The sequence below is a fragment of the Ornithorhynchus anatinus genome, chromosome 12 (genome assembly GCF_004115215.2).
Source record: "Ornithorhynchus anatinus isolate Pmale09 chromosome 12, mOrnAna1.pri.v4, whole genome shotgun sequence".
NCBI lineage: Eukaryota > Metazoa > Chordata > Mammalia > Monotremata > Ornithorhynchidae > Ornithorhynchus > Ornithorhynchus anatinus.
This window is the reverse complement of record NC_041739.1, coordinates 17,614,065-17,638,300: the sequence shown is the minus strand read 5'-3', so window position 1 is coordinate 17,638,300 and position 24,236 is coordinate 17,614,065. Positions and strand designations below refer to the sequence as shown.

At 39.8% G+C, this 24,236-nt stretch overlaps 1 protein-coding gene across 1 annotated transcript in view; it reads left to right on the top strand.

Moving 5' to 3' along the window:
* The window catches only part of GLRB (glycine receptor beta), a 78,096-nt gene that overhangs the window by 27,895 nt on the left and 25,965 nt on the right, over nt 1–24,236 (top strand). Inside the window, exons 3-4 of the mRNA XM_029077007.1 lie at nt 10,000–10,106; nt 12,434–12,501. Coding sequence (XP_028932840.1) covers nt 10,000–10,106; nt 12,434–12,501 — 175 coding nt within the window. The remainder of the gene's footprint in view (nt 1–9,999; nt 10,107–12,433; nt 12,502–24,236) is intronic.

The following is a 24,236-nucleotide window of genomic DNA, read 5'->3' as shown; positions in this document are numbered from 1 at the left end:
AGCAAAAGGAGCAAGTCAGGGCAAAGCAGAAGGGAGTGGGAGATGAAGAAGGAGGGGCTAAGCCTGGGAAGGCCTCTTCGAGGAGATTTGCTTTCAATAAGGCTTTGAAGGGCAGGAGAGTAATCACCTGTTGGATTTGAAGAGGGAGGGTGTTCCAGGACAGAGGCAGGACGGGGGTCAGGGGTCAGTGGCGAGACTGGCAAGATCAAGGCACAGTGAGAAGGTTAGCACTAGTGGAGCAAAGTGTGCAGGCTGGGTTGTAGAAAGACAGAAGTGAGGTGAGGTAAGGGGGCAAGGTGGTGGAATGATTTAAAGTCAATGGTGAGGAGTTTTTGTTCGATGAGGAGGTGGATGGGCAACCACTGGAGTTTTTTGAGAAGGAGGGTGACTTGTCCTGAATATTTTTCTAGAAAAATGATCCGGGAAGCAGAGTGAAGTGTGGAATGGATTGGGATGGCACGGGAAACTGGGAGGTCAGCAAGGAGTCTGATGCAGTGTTCCGGGGGGATAGGATGAGTGATTGTATTAGTATGGTAACGATGGAGAGGAAAGGGCAGTTTTAGCTATAGGTGGGACTGCAAGGATTTAGTGATGGATTGAATATGTGGGTTGAATGACAGGGAGGAGTCAAGGATAGCTCCAAGGTTACGGGCTTTTGAAGGATGGTGGTGCCATTTATAGTGTTGGTAAAGTCGTGGGGAAGACAGGGTTTGGGTGGGAAGATAAGGAGCTTTGCTTTGGACATGTTAGGAGGTGACGGGAGGACTCCAAGCAGAGATTTCTTGAAGGCTGCAGGAAATGCAAGACTGGAGAGAGGGAGAGAGATCAGTGCTGGAGATATAGATTTGGGTATCATCTGTGTAGAGGTGGTAGTTGAAGCCATGAGAGAGAATAAGTTCTCCAAAGGAGTGAATGTAGATGGAGAATAGAAGGGGATCCAGGACTGAACCTTGAGGGAACCCCACAGTTAGGGGGTGGGAGGCAGAGGAGGAGCCCATAAAGGAGACTGAGAATGAAAGATCGGAGAGATGAGGAGAACCAGGGGAGGAGAGTCAGTGAAGCCAAGGTTCAATACTGTTTCCAGGAGAAGGAGAACTCCGATCAAATTAGACTGTGAGCCCGTTATTGGGCAGGGATCGTCTCTATCCGTTCCTAATTGTCCATTCCAAGCACTTAGTACAGTGCTCGGCACATAGTAAGCGCTCAATAAATACTATTGAATGAATGAAGAAGGGGGTGGTCCACAATATTGAAGGCAGCTGAGAGGTCGAGGAGGATTAGGATGGAGTAGAAGTCATTGGATTTGGCATTGGTGACCTTTGAAAGGGCGGTTTCTCTGGAGTAAAGAGGACAAAAGCCAGATTGGAAGAGGTCAAGGAGAGAATTGGAGAGAAATTGGAGATAGTGGGTGTAGACAACTCTCTCAAGAGTTTTGGAGAGGAATGGTAGGAGAAGAAGGGGCGATAACGGGAGGGAGCCATGGGGTCAATGGAGGGGGTTTTTTTGGATAGAGGAGATAGGGGCATATTTTGTGCCTCCCAGTTTGGGTTCTAGTTTCAATAAAATGATAGGCATGGAAGAGTTGAGAACTTTAAATTGCTGTTTTTCTGGCTATGAAGGTTTGAGTTCATACCTTCAAGGAAGCAGCATGGTCTAGTGGATCGAGGGTGGACCTGGGAGTCAGAGGGACCTGGGTTCTGGTCCTGGCTCTGTCACTTGTCTGCTGTGTGACCTTGGGCAAGTCACTTAACTTCTCTTGCCTCAGTTATCTCATCTAAAAATGGGGATTAAGACTTGAGTCCTATATGGGACGGAACTGTGTCCAACCTAATTATCTCATATCTACCCCAGTGCTTAGAGCAGTGCCTGGCACCTAGTAAGTGCTTAATAAATATCACAATTGTTATTACAATTATTATGAGTTAGCTTCACATGCAGAAATCATGTTCAAATGTGTGCAGCTGTCAGGCTACTCACAGTGGATGACATAAGTTAAGCATTACATGATGAGTGCTTTCTCTCCGGGCTATATCCGGCAAGCTTGGCTATGATAGACATGAACAAGAAGATAAAACTGTACCATACGATTTCTTTTTTTTTTTTTTTGCTAATTCTTATCCCATAAGCCAAGTAAACTTCCAAACAATAAGGCCTAGAAATGTGAACTATTCTGTATAAAAAAACTACTTTAAGCACCACCAGCCTTCTCAGCAATGTGCTGTTTTTGGCTACAGGAGAGTATCGGAGAGCTAGTAGGAGTTTGGCCATGCAAACTTCCTTTCGTAAATGTCAATCAATCCATCATATATTGAACACTCACTGTGTGCATAACACTGTACTAGCCACTTGGGAGAGTAAAGTATAACAGAGTTAGTTGACCCTGCCCAAAACAAACTTATAATCTGGAGACGAGCATATGGGCTAGAGACTGAATTCTGAACAAGGAGCAGTTAAATAAGCGAAGCAACTTTGTATATACGGACAATGGAATAGCATTTTAAATGTTCACAAGTAGCAGTGATGTTCAGTATTTCAGTTTTATCTTGTTTATTGCTGTTTCAGTCTACACCATATTGGGTTATCACAATTTTGTCTAAGATTTACTCATTTACATTTAAAGCTACATTTTTTTAAAGTATACATTACTTCAAGATTCAAGCAAAAAATTAGAACAATTATCTGTTCCCTGCTCTCTCGCTCTCTCTCTCTCTCTCTTTCTGTCTCAGAGATCTTGGGAGGATGTTAGAGGGTTTATTTAGTATAAACTATGATATGAATTGGGATTAGTTTATAATTCCTTGAAGCTGTAATGGGAAATAGAATCTATTTGCCTGAAGGATGGATGAAATGGAGTAGAGTAATAATAGCAGTTACCAATAATAATGATATTAATACCTTCAGTAGGCTTCAAAACCCTTTCAATTGCATTTTAGTCCACCTAATGTTATTGAGAGGTAGGGATTGACAGGTAATATAATCCCCATTTTTATTGGTGGAGAAACCAACTCACAGAAAGAGTAACTAACTTATCCATGATCTCACCGGTACAGTCAGTTCTGCCATAATGTGTGTTTCCATTACGTGCTTTGACTAGAGCTCTGTTGAGCAATTAAAGAACATTTTTCCAACCAGCCGTATTGATCTGGTTTCAAGGTGATGTGGCGTTGGCAGAAAAGGTTCTTTGCATGCACGCAGAGGGCTCAGAGCAGTAGCACAACCACCAGGTTATAAGAGAAATGACTGTGGAGGATTCAAAAATCAGTAGTTTACCGAACATCTTCCGTATGCACAGCACCGTACTGAGCACTTGGGAGATGATAAAGTACGGTCACTGACTTCAGGCAAGCTAACAGTCTAAAGGGGGAGAAAGACACAAAATTAATTGCAGTTCGAGGGAAAGGGAAAATAGAAAGATGGTTAGTTGAACAAACAAGTGCTTAAATAGGAGAGTACATAATTTGATGTGTACTTATAAGCGATATGCGCAACTGCGGTACATAAGATGGCAATTTATATTACACGTAAGGACTTAGTGTTGTTAGCGGCAAAACTGCAAGTCAGAGCCAGAGCTGAGAGTCATATCCTATTCCCAGTTCAGCACTCTAGCCAGCAGGCCTCACTACAGAATTTGGGAGATGTTTGAAAGTTGTTTTGGTCGAGTTTAATTTTTGAATGGCATGTCACAATTCAGAAGAAAATAAGTGAGGATTAATGAGTGCAAGTATTTTAACTTCTTGTGGAAAGATATAAATACCAGGCTATTATACAGGCTATTATAATGGTATTTGTGGAATGAATGTTTTCATGTGTGGTATAAAGATAAAAATGATCGACTAGCGGCTTTTGCCCTCGTGGGACATGTCTGGGTCTGTAACGATATCCATTTCCGTAGATGCTTCTGGTTCTTGAAGGTGTTTCCCCTTGAACCTTGGGTAAAATAATGTCACACAAGGGAGTATTCAAAATTGAAAAAAAAAGGGCTCTCAGGAGGCTCCATTAAATTACTAAAGCCAAAATAGTGGGTAAATAAAGCTAATGATATGGAATGTTCTGTTTTGTACCCTGATTCTTGGGCCAGGACAGCATGGTATGATATTCCTCTCCCCAAATAATAATATTTTAATGCTCCTTTTCATCTAAAAAGAAACCGGTTAAATCCCCTCCAGTCACATAAGGCTCATCACTATAATTGTTTTCCTTTTACTTCCAGTTCCCTATGAATAAGACAGGAAGGTTCATAATATAATCACAATTATATCACTAATTGATTCTAAATGACTTACAGTGGAAATGTAGAAATCACTATTAAACTCATAATAGCTATTTTTCTAACTCAAAAATAATTATTGTTAGGATCCTTTCATTCTAGCTGGTCTCTCAAATGGTACATTTCAACATATTGATTATAGTCTATTAGGAATGACAGATAAACTAGGAAATTTGTATTGAATATTGAATATATATTAACATGCCAAAAAATCCTTTGAACCCAGGCCCAGGTTGAGTCTAGAAATTCTGAGATACTTTAGTGAACAAAGTCAGTGTCTTTTGAGGGTCTTGCTACTTGGTTTTTTACAAACAGCGTGGCTCAGTGGAAAGAGCCCGGGCTTGGGAGTCAGAGGTTTTGGGTTTGAATCCCGGCTCTGCCACTTGTCAGCTGTGTGACTGTGGGCAAGTCACTTAACTTCTCTGTGCCTCAGTTACCTCATCTGTAAAATGGGGATTAAAAAACTGTGAGCCCCATGTGGGACAACCTGATCACCCTATATCTACCCCAGCGCTTAAAACAGTGCTCGGCACATAGTCAGCGCTTAACAAATACCAACATTATTATCATTACTATTATTACTTCATGCAAAGGGAATTATGCCTAATCTTTGCACTCTGTGGTAAATCATTGTGTGGTAAAGATAGCAAGGAAGTTCTCATACTCATATGTACTTATATGACCTACATGTCATTAGTGGCATTTATTGAGCGTTTCCTATATGCACAGCACTTTATTAAGTAATTTTCTACATATAGTCATGTATAAGCGTGGCTCAGTGGGAAGAGCATGGGCTTTGGAGTCAGAGGTCATGGGTTCGAATCCCGGCTCTGCCACTTGGCAGCTGTGTGACTTTGGGCAAGTCACTTAACTTCTCGGTGCCTCAGTTACCTCATCTGTAAAATGGGGATTAAGACTGTGAGCCCCACGTGGGACAACCTGATTCCCCTGTGTCTACCCCAGCGCTTAGAACAGTGCTCAGCACATAGTAAGCGCTTAAATACCAACATTGTTAATATACACAGTTCACTTCCTCTGCATTCTTTGGATCCATGGCTGAGGTAAACAGTGGGGCTGAGTGCACAACTAATCACTCCTGGGATGGCATTATTATAAGAATAAGAATAAGAATGGTTCTTGTTAAGTACTTATTATGTGCCATTCACTGTTCCAACCCCTGGGTTAGATACAAATCAAACTGGTCGGGCACAGTCCCTGTCCCACATGGGGCACTCAGTACCCCATGAGAGAGGAAGAACAGGTATTTCATCCCCATTTTACAGATAAGGAAACCGAGGTAAAGAGAAGATAAGTGACTTTCCCAAGATCACATAATAGACAAGTCGCAGAGCCACGAGGAGCCCGGACTTGGTAGTCAGAGGTTCTGCGTTCTAATCCCAACTCCACCACTTGTCTGCTGTTTGATCTTGGGCAAGCCACTCAACTTCTCTTGGCCTCAGTTACCTCATCTGTAAAATGGGGATTAAGACTGTGAGCCCCGCGTCGGACAACCTGATTACCTTGTATCGACCCCAGCGCTTAGAAGAGTGCTTGACACTTAGTAAGCACTTAGTAAATACTATTTTTTTTAAAAGTCTTCTGACTTCCAGGCCTCTGCTCTTTCCACTGGGCCAAGCTGTTTCTCAGAAGGCCCAGAAAGTCTGCAGATATAGTCCTTCATACCTACCACCCACTTCACACTATTGCCTTCTCCCACTGCCACTAATCCAGGTCAAATTATTTGAGTTTGTTCCTCATTGGATCTTAAAACACTCCTTCTGCCCTCTTTGGCTGGTGGTCACCCCATTTCAACTCATCACAAATTAGCTGCTTGTCTATTCTGCTGTTATTCTCTTTCTTCACACGTGACACCTGACAGAGCTGTGTAGAAGTAAGTATTGCCCTGATGCTGGAAAACAGAGCAGATTTCAGGACCTTGCTGTCTGGGATGCTGCCATGTGAATTTGGCTTGGGAGGCTGCTGAAACTGAGAAGCTGAGTTGCTTATGGTAGGTCTTGGAGATGTAAAGACCTGGAAATGTGTAGATTTGGGTCTTGGAGATGTATAGATGTTGGGGTTCTACTACTGCTGCTATGTACATTCACTACTACACCCACCCTTCAGAGGGGAAAACCTAGAAATTGCATTTCCCAAACTTCTTTCTCTATTACGAGAACGATGAAATCATCTTTGACTGCGTACTGTTTTCTCATCTTGCATATCCCATATCCCATGTGAAGTTGCCTGCTCAGCAAGCTTTTGGAAAGATTGTAATGCTAAGAAGACTCCTCTAAAACAGCACAAGGCATTGCAAAAAATAAATATGACAGAAAGTAAAGGACAGTATCTTCCTGAGAACAAGGGGAAAAGATTGTCATAATGCAGGTCTTTTCACATCATCAGTATCATCTTCCAAATAGAAATCTATTTATCAATCTAAACATAAAAGGTGAAGAAAATATTAATGGAAGACACTACACAAAATCAAAGGTTTTAATTGGCAATACCGACCTAAAAGCAGCCAAGAACTATGCTGTCCTACGGTGTTGGATAAAGAGATAGAAAACAGGAAAAAAGAGGACAGTTCTGGCCCGAGGTAGCTCCTAAGCATATAATTATCATTTTACTGAGCACTTACTATATGCTAAAGCACTCTGCTAAGTCCCGTCAATGGGCAGGGATTGTCTCTAACTGTTGCTGTATTATACATTCCACGCGCTTAGTACGGTGCTCTGCTCAAAGTAAGCACTCAATAAATACTATTGAATGAATGAATCAATGTAATCATATCGGACAGAGACCGTGTACCATATAGACATTTCATTCTAAGGGGGACAGAGAATAGATGGTTTACCCCATTTTACCAGTGGAGAAATTGAGTCCCAAAGAGGTTAAATGACTTTTCCGAGGTTATAAAACAGACCAGTACCAGACCTAAGATTAGAATTTGGGTCTCCCAATCCCCTACTCCAGAGTTATTTCCACTGTCTCTGACTGCTTGCCCCATATCTATCCCAGTGCTTTGTACAGTGGTTGGCAATAAGAAGCACTTAACAAATACCACAATCATCATTATTAGTCCATGCTGCACCGGTAAATTCATAAATTCATTAGAGTGAATGACATTGGCAGTGCTTACAGAAGCTTAGAGAAGCAGCATGGCTCAGTGGAAAGAGCCTGCTTTTAGGAGTCAGAGGTCATGGGTTCTAATCCCGGCTCCGCCACCTGTCATCTGTGTGATTTTGGGTAAGTCACTTCACTTCTCGGTGCCTCAGTTAGCTCATCTGTAAAATGAGGATTAGGACTATGAGCCCCACATGGGACAACCTGATTACCCTCTATCTACCCCAGAGCTTAGAACAGTGCTCGGCACATAGTAAGCGCTTAACAAATACCAACATTATTATTATTGCAGCAACATAGCTCTTTTGGGCGGGTTGTGTGAAGAGTTCAAATGAATACTCCTGCCATCGTCTTCATTCCTGTAACTATCAGCAAAATTTGTATTAATTCTCCATGAGACTCTTCCATTCGGTGGATGAGGACCACTTGTTAGTGGAGAGGCAAGGGAGGGATGTTGGTGTTTGAAGTAGTTATTTGGTTTTGGGGTGGAAAGAATAGACCAGACAAAGGAAACAGCTACAGAGATGGCATGTCGTTCCAAACCTCATATTTATTGTCAAAGCAACATGAGGAAAAGACCTGTGAACTGTATTGAGTGTAAAGGTGAATGCATAATAAATAAATTTTCCCTTTAAAACAGGAGAGAGTGAGTTCCCTGTAATCTAGACTTTAATAGTTTCTTTTCTCCATCTGAAAAAGGTTGAATTCTTCTCTGCAGCAATATTTTCATTAAATAAACTTCACTAGTTCTTTCAGGGCACTCAGTAAAAGCCTGTGAATGATAATAGCTGTGTTCAACCTGACTCTTACTACTTCTCTGGGAGGACAAATTTATGGGAAGAATACAACTAATGATACAGTAGTTTAGATACCTGAGCCAGATATTAAGACTCCCTCTAGCCATTTCAGTGTCTCAGGAAACTTACAAGAACCCAAAACTGGATTAATTTGGCAGCTATAGTTATTCTGTGTGAAACCAAGGAGAGGAATGTACTGGACACTGCCATTTTCAACAACCACACAAGTAACTTCTAATTTAAGTTTGGGTGCCTGTAAAGGGATTTACCTACAATAAAAACTAACTCAAACACCTATAGAAGTCTTTCGTAATTTTTTTTTGGTCTGGATTATCGTGCTTTCCTCTTCCTCTTTTCCTGCCATTTGGATGCTCCCTTTCTAACTGGGTGTTGTTGTTGAAATAGAAAAAGATGCCACTGCACAGATCCTCTAGGGTCCCATGATGCCAAAACAAGAGCCCTAGGGTTCTCTCCCGCTCATTGGTAGATGTGGCGATGTCAAGTTAAAGAACCTCTTGTTTTGAGAAACACCCTCATTGAATTGCTGTCTGAGTGTTTAAAAATACAGACAGGCCAATTTTCTGCTGGGTAGAAAAGTTTAGCAATATTTTGGCGGCACTTACGTAATGCTCTAGTAACTTGTCAAGGAAGAGCCTGCAGTAGACTTCCAGACTTTTTAAATTCTTCGGCAATGTTAAGTAATTTTCCTATTGAGTCAAGGTTTGTCGTTGACAATCATTCAAAATAACAGAGAAGTTGTTTTCTGTTAAAGGAAAGTTACAAACTGTTAAGCAGAGTGAAGAAAATCGGTGCTATGTTTTGTTAGCTAGCTTAATATTCCGTTTGTTTACTCACCTAATTGCTATACAAAATTGTTTTACTTAATGGTTTGCATCCACATTTAACTTTAATGAAGCAAACAGTGAAATGCAGTCTGTGTGCATTAGAAGAAAGACACTGAAAATGCATTACTACTTCTTAGGTTCTTAGGAAAACAGTTTCAGTTGTATTAGCTTGCTTGTTGGCTTGGTTGGCATAAAAACCAAGATGGATTGAAATATTTTTAATGAACACTGGGGTGTAATTGTCAAAATCCCCTTTCTGTGCAAATCCCTGATGATACTGGATAATGTAAGCCTAGAGATCAATTCCTACCACTTTTCTTCCAAGTGAACACTACATCATTTCATGGCATTGCTATCAGGAGGGCTATACAAAGTGAGATACCTAAGAAAACATACCATTTGTCATCACTAAAGCCTCCTGAGTTGTTAGTAATTTAAATTGTATATTTTGAATTAATTGTTTATTCATATCAATGTCTCCCTCTCTAAATTGTAAGTTCAGTATGGGCAGTGAACGCATCTGCTATTTCTTTTGTATTGTACTCTCCCAAGTGCTTAGTACAGTGCTATGCACATAATACATCCTCAATAAATACCATTGATTGATTGATTAGTCATGGAAAAAGTGTTGAACTATAGCATAGAAGACTAAGGTCTTTTTATATTAATGTCCTTAATTCCCGTTTAGTAGTGTTTGATATTGATAATGATATTTAATGCTCTTCGCTCTTCCACATATTTTGTGGTATGGATTTCCCCTATTTTTAGAGGCAGGAATAAGCAGCCCTGCAAGATTATTTGAGGCACATCACACATAAATTTATCCTTTTCAACAAATTTGTCCAAAGCAACCTGAGTAACAAATTTGCTCCTAACTTTTATTTACTTTGGTATAATGGAGGAATTGAACTTCTTAATACTCCTAATCTTGCCACTAATGCTAATCACCATACTCTTCTGTTTGCAGACAGCAGTCAGCAGAAGACCTTGCAAGGGTTCCTGCTAATTCCACCAGCAATATCTTAAACAGGCTATTAGTTAGTTATGATCCTAGGATACGACCAAACTTCAAAGGTTTGTCATTCCAAAGTTATTTCTATCCTTCTCCTGTGAAGATGTTATAGTCATAGAGTGAATGTTAACTATATGTGTAAGAGATTTCATAGCAACAGGGGAAAGGTGCTTTTCAGAATGTCTCACAGTTGTGAGTATGCATATATATTATTGATTCTTGATATATAAAATATGTGTGCATATTGATATGTATACATAGATATATAATGTATACATATAGGTACCTATATATTCATTGATCAGTCATATTCATTGAGCACTTACTGTATATAGAGCCATGTACTAAGCACTTGATGAAACATATGACATTGCCATCTCTTACCTAACTGGTTTACCTTGTGAATGGGGTGTTTTCATTTCCTTTTTTCAAGTACCCCAAAATATTTCTATCTGAAAAACTAAAGAAATGTTGCTGAATTCCTGTGTGCACGAGCATATTAATGAAAGTAATTCTATTATTAAGATTGACCAGTATTTCTAACTATGAACTTTATGATCATCAAAAAAATTGATAATCATATTTTTTATTGGACATAGTCGATCTATTTGCAGTCCAGCATTTTTCAAAAACATTGAGCTCATCAAAGAAGATGTTTTGTCACTGTTTCAGCATCTGCAGGCATGATTTCTTATGTGTTCAGAATAACTGAGAAACAGCTATTTTATTGTTCAGAAGTCAAAATATTTTATTGTCCACTGAAATAGAACAGTGATTTGGCATGGAATCTTTTTTTGCCTTATAAAAAAAATCCAATCACAAGTAAATCACCAAGGGCAGTAAGAGGTGTTTTTTTCCCCTTTGTGTAAATAAAGTCTGCCAGAAGGTCAAAAAGTATTAACTTTGTGAATGAATTGGAACATTTTATATCTATATAGGTATATATATCCGTATATATAGATATATATGATCAGTGTTCCTGTTCTAAAAATATAAAACCTATGGCTACCTGGTAAGAACAAAAAACGTATTTGCAATAAATAAAATGGAAGTCATGGGTAGATTGTACAGACCTTCTTATTCTTGATGACTTAAAAATGATATATATATATAAAGCCTCCTCTGGTAGCCTATAATCCCAGTTGTGCAGTTGAAGACAGGTATGAACATATATCAGATTAACATCATAAGGATTTTTTTCTCCTTTACAGAGGAAAAATAGTCTGCAGCTGCTTCTAGTCAACTAAAGTTACACAACTCTGTTGTAAAAATAACTTTTTTTGTTCATTACTGAAGCCTATTCAGTTACTTTCAACAGCAGCCACGGCCTGGGCTGTCACGTGTTCACTATAATCTGGCTCACCACCTGTTTTCCATCAGGAGGTGGTTATGTGGCCAGAAGGGCAACTCCACTTTTCCCTGCTTTTTCCCAACCAACAGCCCACAGTGAGCAAAGAACAAAAAAAAAATTTGCAAAACTACAACCAAATCATCACTCTCTGAACTTTCTGAGTATTATTTTCTGACAAGAAAGGTTGATAGCTTTAGAAGGATCTCAGAGAAGTCTGAAATACTTTGTTTAGGGTTACATAGCAAATGGTCAAAAGGCATACGATTCATGAGTAATGCTAAATTATGTATTGGGCATTGCTTCTTTTCCAATTAAAGTAAGTTCCAAAGTTTTCTCATGTGGTCAAAAATGTTTTATTGTGCCAATGCATGAAATATTCATAGAAATATGCAAATGGTCAAGCCACAGTGTCAATAGTGTGATGAATCACATACATAGTCTAACCATGATTGAAGTAGTATCTTTATCCACCAGCAGACATCAAAAAATGATGAATGCAACATTAATTTTTTTCTGTCTGCTTACACCAAAACAATAATTTAAATGATTAATATCGTATTAGGAACTTTATAAAAATAAAACATCATAATAATAATAATGTTGGTATTTGTTAAGCGCTTACTATGTGCAGAGCACTGTTCTAAGCGCTGGGGTAGACACAGGGGAATCAGGTTGTCCCACGTGGGGCTCACAGTCTTCATCCCTCTTCATCCCATTTTACAGATGAGGGAACTGAGGCACAGAGAAGTTAAGTGACTTGCCCACAGTCACACAGCTGACAAGTGGCAGAGCTGGGATTCAAACTCATGAGCCCTGACTCCAAAGCCCGTGCTCTTTCCACTGAGCCACGCTGCTCCATTACTTAGGTGTAGAAGAGTGCAGTCAGGGCTAACTACTAGTTTTCTAGAAGGAATGCTGAGATTTAACTCATTTTTTATTTACTGCATTAAAATAATGTAACAAGCATGAATTTACAAAATACTGTAAGAAGTCTCTGACCCTGTTCCATGACTCTGTCTCTTCACTTTGTATTTATAGGTATTCCGGTTGATGTAGTAGTCAATATTTTTATCAACAGCTTTGGATCCATTCAAGAGACAACAATGGTAAGACTGAAATTTTAATATTGGATTTGATTCCACACTTGACCCACTTCTCTTCTGAGATTGTCTTACGTGGCTATTTTTATGCATGATGTTGAAATGAAAGGAGACCCCAAGCCATCTTAAACTGAAAAAAATCCCACAGCAGGAATACACTACAAGACACATTTTGGCTCTAAAAAATTAATGATCTCCGTAAGTATCTATTATTTAAGAGTAATTTGGTGCTCAAAAGAATTGACTTTAAGGTGGCTTGTTCTGGCTTTCCATTTTTATAATTGTTAAAACTATTAATTCAGTGACCCAAGTGTTTGGCATCTCTTTCTGGCTTCATTAGTTTTGCCTGTCAGGTGAGTGAAGGAGTATTAATTTTCATTGTCTAGGTATGAACCTTCCTAGAGATTTCTTTTGTAGGAGTCTTTGAAAACCAGTTTAAGGTTCGCTTTCACTTCAGACACTCAAACATCAGTTTGGAAATAAATATTTGTAGAGCCTGGAAAAGGAGAGATTGTCTAGTCATAAGTATTTTTTTTCTATATCGCTGCGTAAGGAGGAGCCAGAGTTCTCCTTTGCGGGAAGGATTTGAGAAAAGCGTATGGGTGAGGAGTCTGCTAGAACACCTCCACAATAATCTTCTCAAGAAACCTGAAAGTCTCCTGGGACTTTCCAAGAAGTTGAGGCCATTCCTTTGGGGCTCTAGAAACTAATGTGCTCTGGGAATCTCAGGCTCAGAGAATACTGATAGGAGAAGCCTCAAATCAACTCCGTTCCCCTCAGAGAACAGGTGTGGCCCCCAAACCAATAAGTTAGTTCCTTCATGTAAGCCCCAGACTAAACTGGTCCTAACCAGAGAGCTCTGTGGGCTTTCGGTAGAACTGGATATTCTTTTGGTCTCTAGGTTTCCGATGGAAATCTTTCTGTTTTGTTTCCCTTGTGATTATTGTGTCAGTATAGCACAGTGATATTCCATATCCTGTGGATCTGGTACTATTCGGCGTTTAACTGGGATGATTACAACAGGATGTTTTGGTTCAGCAAATTATGGAAGACGATGTGACCATAATATTAATGCTAAAACTAGGTTTGTGGAATGTTCTGAAATTTCTGCCTGGACAAACAATTCTGGCATATTTCTTTTGATGCCAATTCTAGTCACTTAGAAACTGTAAAATTAAGTTCACATTTCTTCCAAACCGAGAAAATGTTAAAAGTCAGGGTAGGCATTAGAATGTCAGTCGTTTCAGGATGGTGGCCCAGGCAAATAAGCAGGTGGAAAAGACCTCATTATCTTCTACTAATTAGAAGTGCCTGTGTTAACAGGACCCAGCTCTTCAGCGTGGTGTGGGGGGAGTTGACCATTCCTGAGGTGAAACCCTCTAAATTCTGGTGGACTGAAACAGACTTCAGCTAAAAGGAGTGTATAATGTCACTGGATCTATTATATGATGTCATTATATGATGTCATTGAGAAGCTGCATGCCCTAATGGAAAAAGCATGCCTAAGAGTCAGGGGACCTGGGTTCTAATTTGAGTTCCACCACTTACCTGCATTGTGACCATGGACAAGTCATTTAACTTCTATTTGCCTCAGTTCCCTCATCTGCAAAATGGAGATTCAATACCCTTTCTCCCTCCTACTTAGACTGTGAGTTTCAGGTGGCAACTTATGATCTTGTATCTATCTTAGCACTTAAAATAGTACCTGGCACATAGTAAACATGTAACAGATATCGCAATCGTTATCTGTACACGCACTACAATGCAATGATGTCATAAAGAACTGTCAGCAAATTGTTCCCCCACTTCAAAATGGCCAAATATCTGAAAGTGCCCTGGAAGACATGTAAAATATAGCCATATTTTACTTCCTTCAACCTCTTCACCCCAGTCACACATTTTACCCGTTTTATAGGGGTACCTTAAAATTTATTTAGTTGATTACCTAATCTCCGTTTTTCTCACCTGATTTGCCAATTTGTCTCTTTCATCCCTAGACCTGTTCTTGTGATTAATTATTTTCTCATGGTTTCTAATGCCATTGTCAGAAGTATTTTAACATGTTTTCTTTTTAAGCTGTTAGAGTCATTATTCTCGATTTTTGTCAGTTTTAGATTCTTGTTTTTGATGGTCGTGGGAGTGAATTCAGAAGACCTATTATCTGTGTAAAGGCCACCTGCCAGAAACCAGGTGGCATTTCTGATTACACTTTCAAGATTTGTTGGTTTTGCCTTTTCATTGTCTGACTTTGACATAAATCAGTGTGTGTCGTAAATGAAAACATGAACTTGACATAGAAACAGCAGGTTTTGAAGTTTATTATCATAACTGAATTTAGGTTATCTGTTCAAGGTAAGGAAAGTACATCCCTTCCCTGGAAACCATGTTCATCCTTTTCCTTCCTATGTTTGACTTCTTTAATAGTTTTGATATATGCATAGATATTTATTTTGGAAGCCAAAATCATGCAGTTTATCCCATAGGTTTGTATTGCATATCTTTTTTTAAAAAATGGTATTTAAGGACTTATTAGGTGCCAGGCACTATATAAAGCACTGGCATACATAATAATGATAATGGCATTTGTTAAGCGCTTACTATGTGCACAGCACTGTTCTAAGCACTGGGGAGGATACGAGGTGATCAGGTTATCCCACGTGAGGCTCACAGTCTTAATCCCATTTTACAGATGGGGTAACTGAGGCACAGAGAAGTTAAAATGACTTGCCCAAAGTCACACAGCTGACAAGCGGTAGAGCCTGGATTTGAACCCATGACCTCTGACTCCCATCCCCGGGCTCTTTCCACTGAGTCACGTTGCTTCTGTAAGATTGGAGACAGTCCATGTCCCACATGGGGCTCCCAATCTTCACATTTTCCAGATGAGGTCAATGAGGCCCAGAGAAGTTAAGTGATCTGCCCAAAGTCACGCACCAAGGTGATGAAACTGGGATTAGAACCCAAGTCCTCTAATTCCCTGTTCTGTACTTTTTCCACTAGGCCATACAGTTCTCCTAATATTTTGTAATTGTAATTGTCTTCTGTATGTGACTAAGCTTGTATAAAGACACTGGGAATCCCACTCATGTAAGCAAAAGAGTTGGAATGAACAGTTGTTTTCTAATTCTCAGCTCTTCAATATTTGTCTCAAATTTGAGAATTGCCTGACTTTCATTCATTCATTCAATAGTATTTATTGAGCGCTTACTATGTGCAGAGCACTGTACTAAGCACTTGGAATGTATAAGTCGGCAACAGATAGAGACAGTCCCTGCCCTTTGATGGGCTTGCAGTCTAATCGGGAGAGACAGGCAGACAAGAACAATGGCAATAAATAGAGTCAAGGGGAAGAACATCTCGTAAAAACAATGGCAAATAAATAGAATCAGGGTAATGTACATCGGGTGGGAGGCATGCTGTGGCTTGGCAGGTGTGAGCAGCGAAGGTGGAAGAGTGGAGTGTGAGACCCTCCCCCCCTGGGGGCGGTGAGCCTGCGGGGGGCTGGGAGAGACAGGGAGAGAGAAAGCTGGCACAAGGCCCGAGGTTGGCCAGGAGTTTCAACCTGAAGCCCTTGGGGTAGAACTTTCTCTCACTATTAAGCTGGCATTCCTTTTTATTATTAGATGAAGGAAATGTCTTTTTAAACATTATTTTTTTCTCCTCATTCAATATTTGATATGACTTTTCCTGTAATAATTGCTTTCCTTCCAGCTCTTAAAAGATTTTTCCCTTCATCCATGGTGTCTTGGCACGTGATCGTCACCTCAGTCTCTTTCTTACAGCTATTCCATCTCATGATTGAAAAGAATCCTTTCTACCTCTGTATTTCCCCGTTATCAGAAAATTAATTATAACTGCCTTAAACTAGCTCTTTCTTTTAAAAAAAAATTGTTTATGGTATTTAAGTGCTCACTATATGTCATGAACTGTTTTAAGCACTGAGGTAGATAGATACAAGTTAATCTGGCTGGATACACTCCCTGTCCCACATGGGGCTCACAGTCTAAGTAGAAGGGAGAACAGGTATTTACTCCCAATTTTGCAAATGAGGAAACTGAGGCAAAGAGAAGTTAAGTGACTTGCCTAAAGTCACAAAGCAGGCAAGTGGTGGAACCGGGATTAGAACCCAGGCCCTCTGGCTCCCAGGCCCGTGCTTTATCCGTTAGACGCCACTGCTTTCCTCCTTCAGACGTTTAGTTTCTCCAGCTCCTTGTCTCCATTGGGCAAATTTCCTTTATTCTTTCTTTGCCAAGTTTGGTTATTGCAACATTCTTTTTATGTCCCTTTCCCTACTCAGTTTCCTTTTATTTGGATAACTTCTATCAAATAGTCAATTCTAAAGGTATCAATTAGTTTGCAAAAGTAAATCTAAACATTGAATCTCTGTTCAAAATTAGCAGTTTACTTAATACATTCAGTATCATCATCTTCAGAAGCAGGTGAGATCTCTCTAATTCCTCTATGTATGACCTAAACTCATATGCTATCAAGCAGTTAATACAGTCCAGCTCACACAGTAGGTGCTATTAATTGATAAAGTACTCTGCTCACAGTAGGGACTGTTAGTAGATTGATATACTATAGTTCTGCTTCTGTTTTTCAGGGTCAATTTCCTCAAACATTTTCCTGACATTTAAGTGGGTCTTTAATTAAGCCCTTCTACTACTAATAATAATAATGTTGGTATTTGTTAAGCACTATGTGCAGAGCACTGTTCTAAGCGCTGGGGTAGATACAGGGTCATCAGTTTGTCCCACGTGAGGCTCACAATCTTAATCCCCATTTTACAGATGAGGTAACTGAGGCACAGAGAAGTTAAGTGACTTGCCCACAGTCACACAGCTGCCAAGTGGCAGAGCCGGGATACGAACCCATGACCTCTGACTCCCAAGCCTGTGCTCTTTCCACTGAGCCACGCTGCTTCTCAAGGGATTAACAGGAATTTCATTACTTAACTCTGTTGGCCCCAATTTTTATTGAAAAATTATAATGCAGAATCCAGGAAACCTAAGACAAAAGGGGAAAGTAGGGCAGTTAGAAAAAGTATAACTAATATAGAAGGTAACTATGCAGGAGGACCTCTAATTTGCTAATTTGTATTTTTATTTAGAGAAGCAACGTAGCTCAGTGGAAAGAGCTGGGGTTGGGAGTCAGAGGTCATTGGTTTGAATCCCGGCTCTGCCACTTGGCAGCTGTGTGACTGTGGACAAGTCACTTAACTTCTCTGTGCCTCAGTGACCTCATCTGTCAAATGGGGATTAAGATTGTGAGCCTCACATGGGACCACCTGATTACCCTGTATCTACCCCAGCGCTTAGAACAGTGCTCTGCACATAGTAAGCGCTTAACAAATACCAACATTATTATTATTATTATTTTATACTTCCAAGCAATGTACTAGAGAAATGATGCTAGCTAAGAGGCTAATTCAATCTATGTCACAATCAACTAAAACCCCTAAAAACTCAAAGTTTGCTTCATAAGGAGAAATGCCTTTAAAAGACATTTGAAACTAGGTGATGTGACATTTAAAAACTGTTTTCAAAATAAAATAAAGTGCACATAAATGATTTCAAAACCAAATTAAAGCATGACTTAAGAACTACTGACATTTTGTTAAATTTCAGCCCCTACATTAAACTGCTAAGTTTAGCAATGGGCTAATTTACAAATTCCTCCTCCAAAAAGATTTACAGCTGAACTACTGACAGGCCTTTAATTGTAATGCTGCCAGATGCCATGAGAAATAATCTCTCTCCCTTTTTTGAATGCTGTTTTTAGGTTTTGCAAAGCAAATACATAAACTAACGTCTACATATGTGTGAATTTGATGTGACAGAGAAACATGATAATAATGTGAATACTATTGCTCAAATTTTATAGAACAGGTTTTCAGATTCACTATTCGTAATGCTTGATGAACATGAATTAATTCTGAAGTTGACTTGTGCAGAGTTTTACTGACCCTGTGAAATAGTTTGTATGGGTGATAATTAAGTAACAGACTTATGGAAAAGATCCACTTTCCATTAATGAATAATATACATTAAAGAGAATGAACAACTAATAGTATTTGTCACCAAGTAATTTAAAAGCCATTAAGTAATTTCCACTGAGAGAAGTCTAGATAGGATGGGAATGTCTACCCTGCAGTAAATAAATAAAATTATAATTGTAGTTCTAATTGAAGTTAACACTAAGAAAAATGGAAAAAATGATCTGTTACTGGAGGTAAGCTATCAGAAGTCCCTTTGAAGTACTCATAAAAGCTATTTTCCAGAATTTGTAAGTGCTTATTTATTTTTCAAATCATATCATAAATATTAAAATCCTTTGTTATTATTGAGAGGCATACCTGAATGAATAATCTCACACGTAGATTTTTTTTAATTTCAAAATTAGAATGCATTCAAAGATGTTTCACTCTTCTTAGCTTCATATCTTGGTTCATACAATTAGATCCAAACGAAGTACAAGGACCACTGCAGGATTCAGTATTCCGTAGTGTTTCCTAATGGATAGAGCCCGGGCCTGGGAGTCAGAAGGTCATGGGTTCTAATCCCAACTCCACCACTTGTCTGCTTTGTGACCTTGGACAAGTCACTTTACTTCTCTGGGCCTTGGTTACCCCATCTGTAAAATGGGGATTGACACTGGGAGCCCCATGTGGGACAGGGACTGTGTCCAGCCCAATTTGCTTGTGTCAGCCCCAGCACTTAGTACAGTGCCTGGCACATATTAAGCGCTTACCAAATACCATGATTATTACTCATGTTTAAGTAAAAACAATCGCATTTGTTATGTGTTTATTGCATGGTTGATACTGTACTAAGTGCTGGGGTAGATGCAAAATAATCAGATTGGACACAGTCCCTGTCCCACCCATATCGGACTGATTAAGTAGGAAAAAGAACAGGTATTAAATCCCCATTTTACAGTTGAGGAAACTGAGTAAGCGCTTACCAAATACCATGATTATTATTCATGTTCAAGTAAAAACAATCACATTTGTTATGTGTTTATTGCATGCTTGATAGTGTACTAAGTGCTGGGGTAGATGCAAAATAATCAGATTGGACACAGTCCCTGTCCCACCCAGGGGTCATTATCCAAGTAGGAAAAAGAACAGGTATTAAATCCCCATTTTACAGTTGAGGAAATCGAGGCACAGAGAAGGTAAGTGAATTGCCTGGTAGGAATGAGGAACAGCTGGGATTAGAAGCCAGGTTCTCTGATTCCCAGTCCCATCCTCTTTCCATTAGATCACACTCCTTCTCAACCAACCTCTTAATAACCTCCCTTGAAGATCTGGTACTAGGAAGGTGCATTGATCTCACTAATCGCATTGCAGAGATAATTTATTTGTAGCGATTTAACACAATATTGCAGTACATCCCCACACAATATGCTAAGTGAATGGATTTTAACTCCCTAGTCTAAAAGTATTAATTCACTTCTCTAAGTGCCAAATTTACTTTAGTGCTAGAGGTAGGCCTTGAAGTAAAAGAGACCACTGAGTTTAAAGTGTGGGAAGACTGGAACTTTGGAGAGGGTGGAAATCTCTAGATGTGCCCCAAGTATTTTCACAGAAATCCAGAACCAAAAAGAAGCCTCTTTTATAATGCTTTTCACTGAGACCAGATTTAAGGCACATTATATAGCAAAATGCACAGATCATTCCTGTATTTAATATTTTCCTGCCTAAATGGTTGAATTTGCATAACTTGGCTCAAAGCCAGTAATGCCATTTTCTCCACATTACTGGTTTTTCCCCTTATTAAAATGTTCTGCTTTTGATCTGTTGACAAATGATATAAGAGGACTCCTTGTATGAGGGGGAAAAAATAATACAGATGAGAAGATTTTATGGATCTTTGGCTGGAACTTAGAGAAATGCACATCATATGGAAAAAAACATAAAGTGAAATAGGTGCCCTGATCACAATACACCCCTCCGTAGGTACGTCTGCAGAATTTGAAGGGGAACAAATTAAGCTGCCTTATTTCATTTGGCCAGTTTTATGCTGAACACTTTAGTGAAGGGGACTGGAAACTAGTATTTCCTTTTTGATATATTAGGTTTCCACCCCATTGAAGCAAAGAGAAAGAATTTTTAGGGATTCAAGGGATAGCCTCATAAATTGGGCCAAGCTCACAGTTTCATTTTCAAGTGGAAAATTTAGGCTATGAAAAAATGTGAAATGAACATCAAGTTAACAATTCACAGCGTTGGATTTAAGACTTCTGAAAGCATCGGGTTCAGACATTGGCTCCCCATTTTGGGGTAAATATGGAGAACTTGGAGAGGACAGCATATGTATGAAAGAAGCCAGAGTCTAGGCCTGCTGATAGGCAATTATATTCATTCATTCATGTTTATTGAGCGCTTACTGTGTTGAGAGCACTGTTCTAAGCGCTTGGGAGAGTACAATACAATAAACAGTCATATTCCCTGCCCACAATTATAGAAATATTAGTACATTTGAAAGGGATTCTTGGCTATATTCATGGATGAAAGATGCATAGTGGATTACTAGAGAGAGAATTAGGGATGATATGGTGCATCCCCTAACTTTTAGGCTGGTTATTAAAGATATTAACATCAAACCTTTCCTTGAAGCATCCTACTATCATTGTCAGAGAGAGAATGCCGGGCTGGGTGAACATTTTTTATACAAAGGATATCCTCATATTCTAACTGTTCCAAAAATCATATCTATTTTGGTCCAGAATCCCTAATCAGATCAATCAGTCAACCAGTGGTATTTATTGAGTCCTTATTATGTTCAGAGCACTGTACTAAGGGCTGAGAGACTCCAGTACAACAGAGTTGGTGGACACGTACCCAGCCCACAAATGAGGCAGTGTGACTCAATGGGAGAAACATGGCTGTGGAAGTTGGAGGTCCTGGCTTCTAGTCCCAGCTCTGCCTACCATGTGGCTTTGGGCACGTCACTTAACCAACCTCCTCATGCCTCAGTTTCCCAATCTGTACAATGGGGATAATAGTACTTGAACCCTACCTTTCAGGGGTGCTTTATCCCCTGAAAAAGAAAGATGAAAATTGAAATAAGTAACATTGGAGAAAATTAAAATAAGTAAATTAAAATAAGTAAAATAAAAAATTAATAATTAAATTAAAATAATTAAAATTAAAATAAGTAATGTTAGATGCTTTGGCAATAAAAGCATCAAATAGAAACTCAGAAACAGTGATGCTTAGTGGATAAAGCACAGGCCTAGAGTCAGAAGGACCTGGGTTCTAATACTTGCTCCTCCATTTGTCTGCTCTTTGACCCTGGGCAAGTCACTAACTTCTCTGCACCTCAGTTACCTCATCTGTAAAATGGAGATTATGACTGTGATACCGATATGGGACATGGACTGTGTCGATACTAGATTAGCTTGTATCTATCCCAGCACTTGGTATAGTGCCTGGCACAGAGTGAGTGCTTAAAAATACCATTAAAAAAAAGTTCTTACAGTCTAGAGGCAGTCACTCCTAAGGCAGTAGCTATTCAAAATCCAAAATATCTTCTGGAATTCTGTCAGCACCTGAGAAATTATAGTAAGCGGCCATCAACGTTCTTATGTTTCGCCTTATAAATGGTCTGGAAGATCTTTGAAAATCCAAGGACCTTTTTGATCTTCCATATGTTGAGGAAAAACCAATGCAGATATCTAAGTAAATCAGTTTTTCTTTCAAAATTTTTAGTAAGCATGCCATCTGGTCTGTAAATCTTACCATTTTTCATGACTATGATTTCAATTTTTAAAATGGGAGCCTGGTCCATCATTTGTTGTAACTTGAAAAGCTTTCTTGCAGTGGGAAATATATGATGCAAACAATTACAGAAAAGCAAATATCTCTGCAAAATTCCCTTCCCATCTACACATAGAGCAGAGATGTCTGTGCTCTTCGAGCCTGCTACGGGTGTTTGTGTAAGTTTGTAAATGTGGCTCTGCATCATCATAGTGATGATAATTATGATATTTGTGAAGCGCTTACTATGTGCCAAGCACTGTCCTAAGCGCTGGAGTAGATACAGGGTAATCAGATTGTCCCACGTGGGGCTCACACTTTTAATTCCCACTGTACTGGTAAAGGTAAGGTAACTGAGGCACAGAGAAGTTAAGTGACTTTCCCAAGGTCACAGCTGACAAGTGGCAAAGCCAGGATTAGAACCCATGTCCTCTGACTCCCAAGCCTATGTTCTTTCCACTAGGCCATGCTGCCTCACGTAGAAACCTTTAGTTTGACAGTGTCCCTAATCCTATATTTCCTTGACCCATGGCATATGTATTCCAGCAGGCAGACTTATCTTTATCTTTACCTTAGGCTAAAGACATTTAGGAACCAGCAGTTTGGGGATGCTGTAAGATTTCAGTCAGTAATGTAGTACTAATTTTTGGTTTGTTTTGTGTTATTGGTTAAGTGCTTACTATGTGCCAAGAACTGTTCTAAGTGCTGGGATAGATAAAAGATAATCAGGTTGGACACAATCCATGTCCCTCTCCAGTGGAGAGGACCAAATTGAAGCAGATAAGAATGAATTTAAGATGGGCAAGGAGTGAGAGATGTCTAGATTTCCTCCAAAGCGCACCGCAGCGTGGGCAAAGGAGTGGAGAAAGCGTACTGTGGAGGTGATTCAGGGTTGTGGGTTAAGAATAATAATAATAATAATGATGGTATTTGTTAGGCGCTTACTATGTGCCAAGAACTATATTAAGCACTGGAGTAGATACAAGCAAATCAGGTTGGACAGAGTCCCTGTCCCATGTGGGGCTCACCCTCTCAATCCCCATTTGACAGATGAGGTAACTGAACCTCTAACTCCTCTACTTTAATGACCTCCTGCTCCACCCTACCTCACACATCCCCAACCTGGGCAGGCACTTGGTTTAATAATCTCTAGTAACTGTTCAGTCTCTACTCACCAATTCTGAAATTCCTTTATCTGATGTACAGCCTCCTCACCTCCTCTCCTTCCCATACACCCACCCTGCAAATCTGTCCTTTTTCCCCACAAAGACTGCTGTTCTTTTGACCTCCAGTATTCTCCAGCCATCCTACCTGATGTGGTCTCCTTAAACTAACTACCTTGAACTGACTCACAAACACTCACTAATTGTCCTGACTCACAAATGATTACCCTGTATCTACCCCAGCGCTTAGAACAGTGCTCTGCACATAGTAAGCGCTTAACAAATACCAAGATTATTAAATAGACACATTCAACACCACCCTCTCCACTGAACCGAACTCTCTTGCTCCCCAGCCCCTCTGCCGGTCTCGTACTGCTGGCTAGAACAGGGACCTGGGAGTCAGAAGGTAATGGGTCAGAGAAGCAGCATGGCTCAGTGGAGAGGGCCCGGGCTGGGGAGACAGAGGTCATGAGTTCTAATCCCAGCTCCTCTGCTTGTCGGCTGTGTGACTTTGGGCAAGTCACTTAACTTCTCTGGGTCTCAGTTACCTCATCTGTAAAATGGGGATTAAAACTATGAGCCCCACGCTGAACAACCTGATCACCTTGTATCCCCCCAGTGCTTAGAAGAGTCCTTTGCATCTCGTAAGTGCTTAACAAATACCACCATTTTTATTATGGATTCTAATCCTGCCTCTGCCACTGGTCTGTTGGGTGTGACCTTGGGCAAGTCACTTCACTTCTCTGGGCCTCAGTTACCTCATCTGTCAAATGGGGATTGAGAGGGTGAGCCCCACATGGGACAGGGACTCTGTC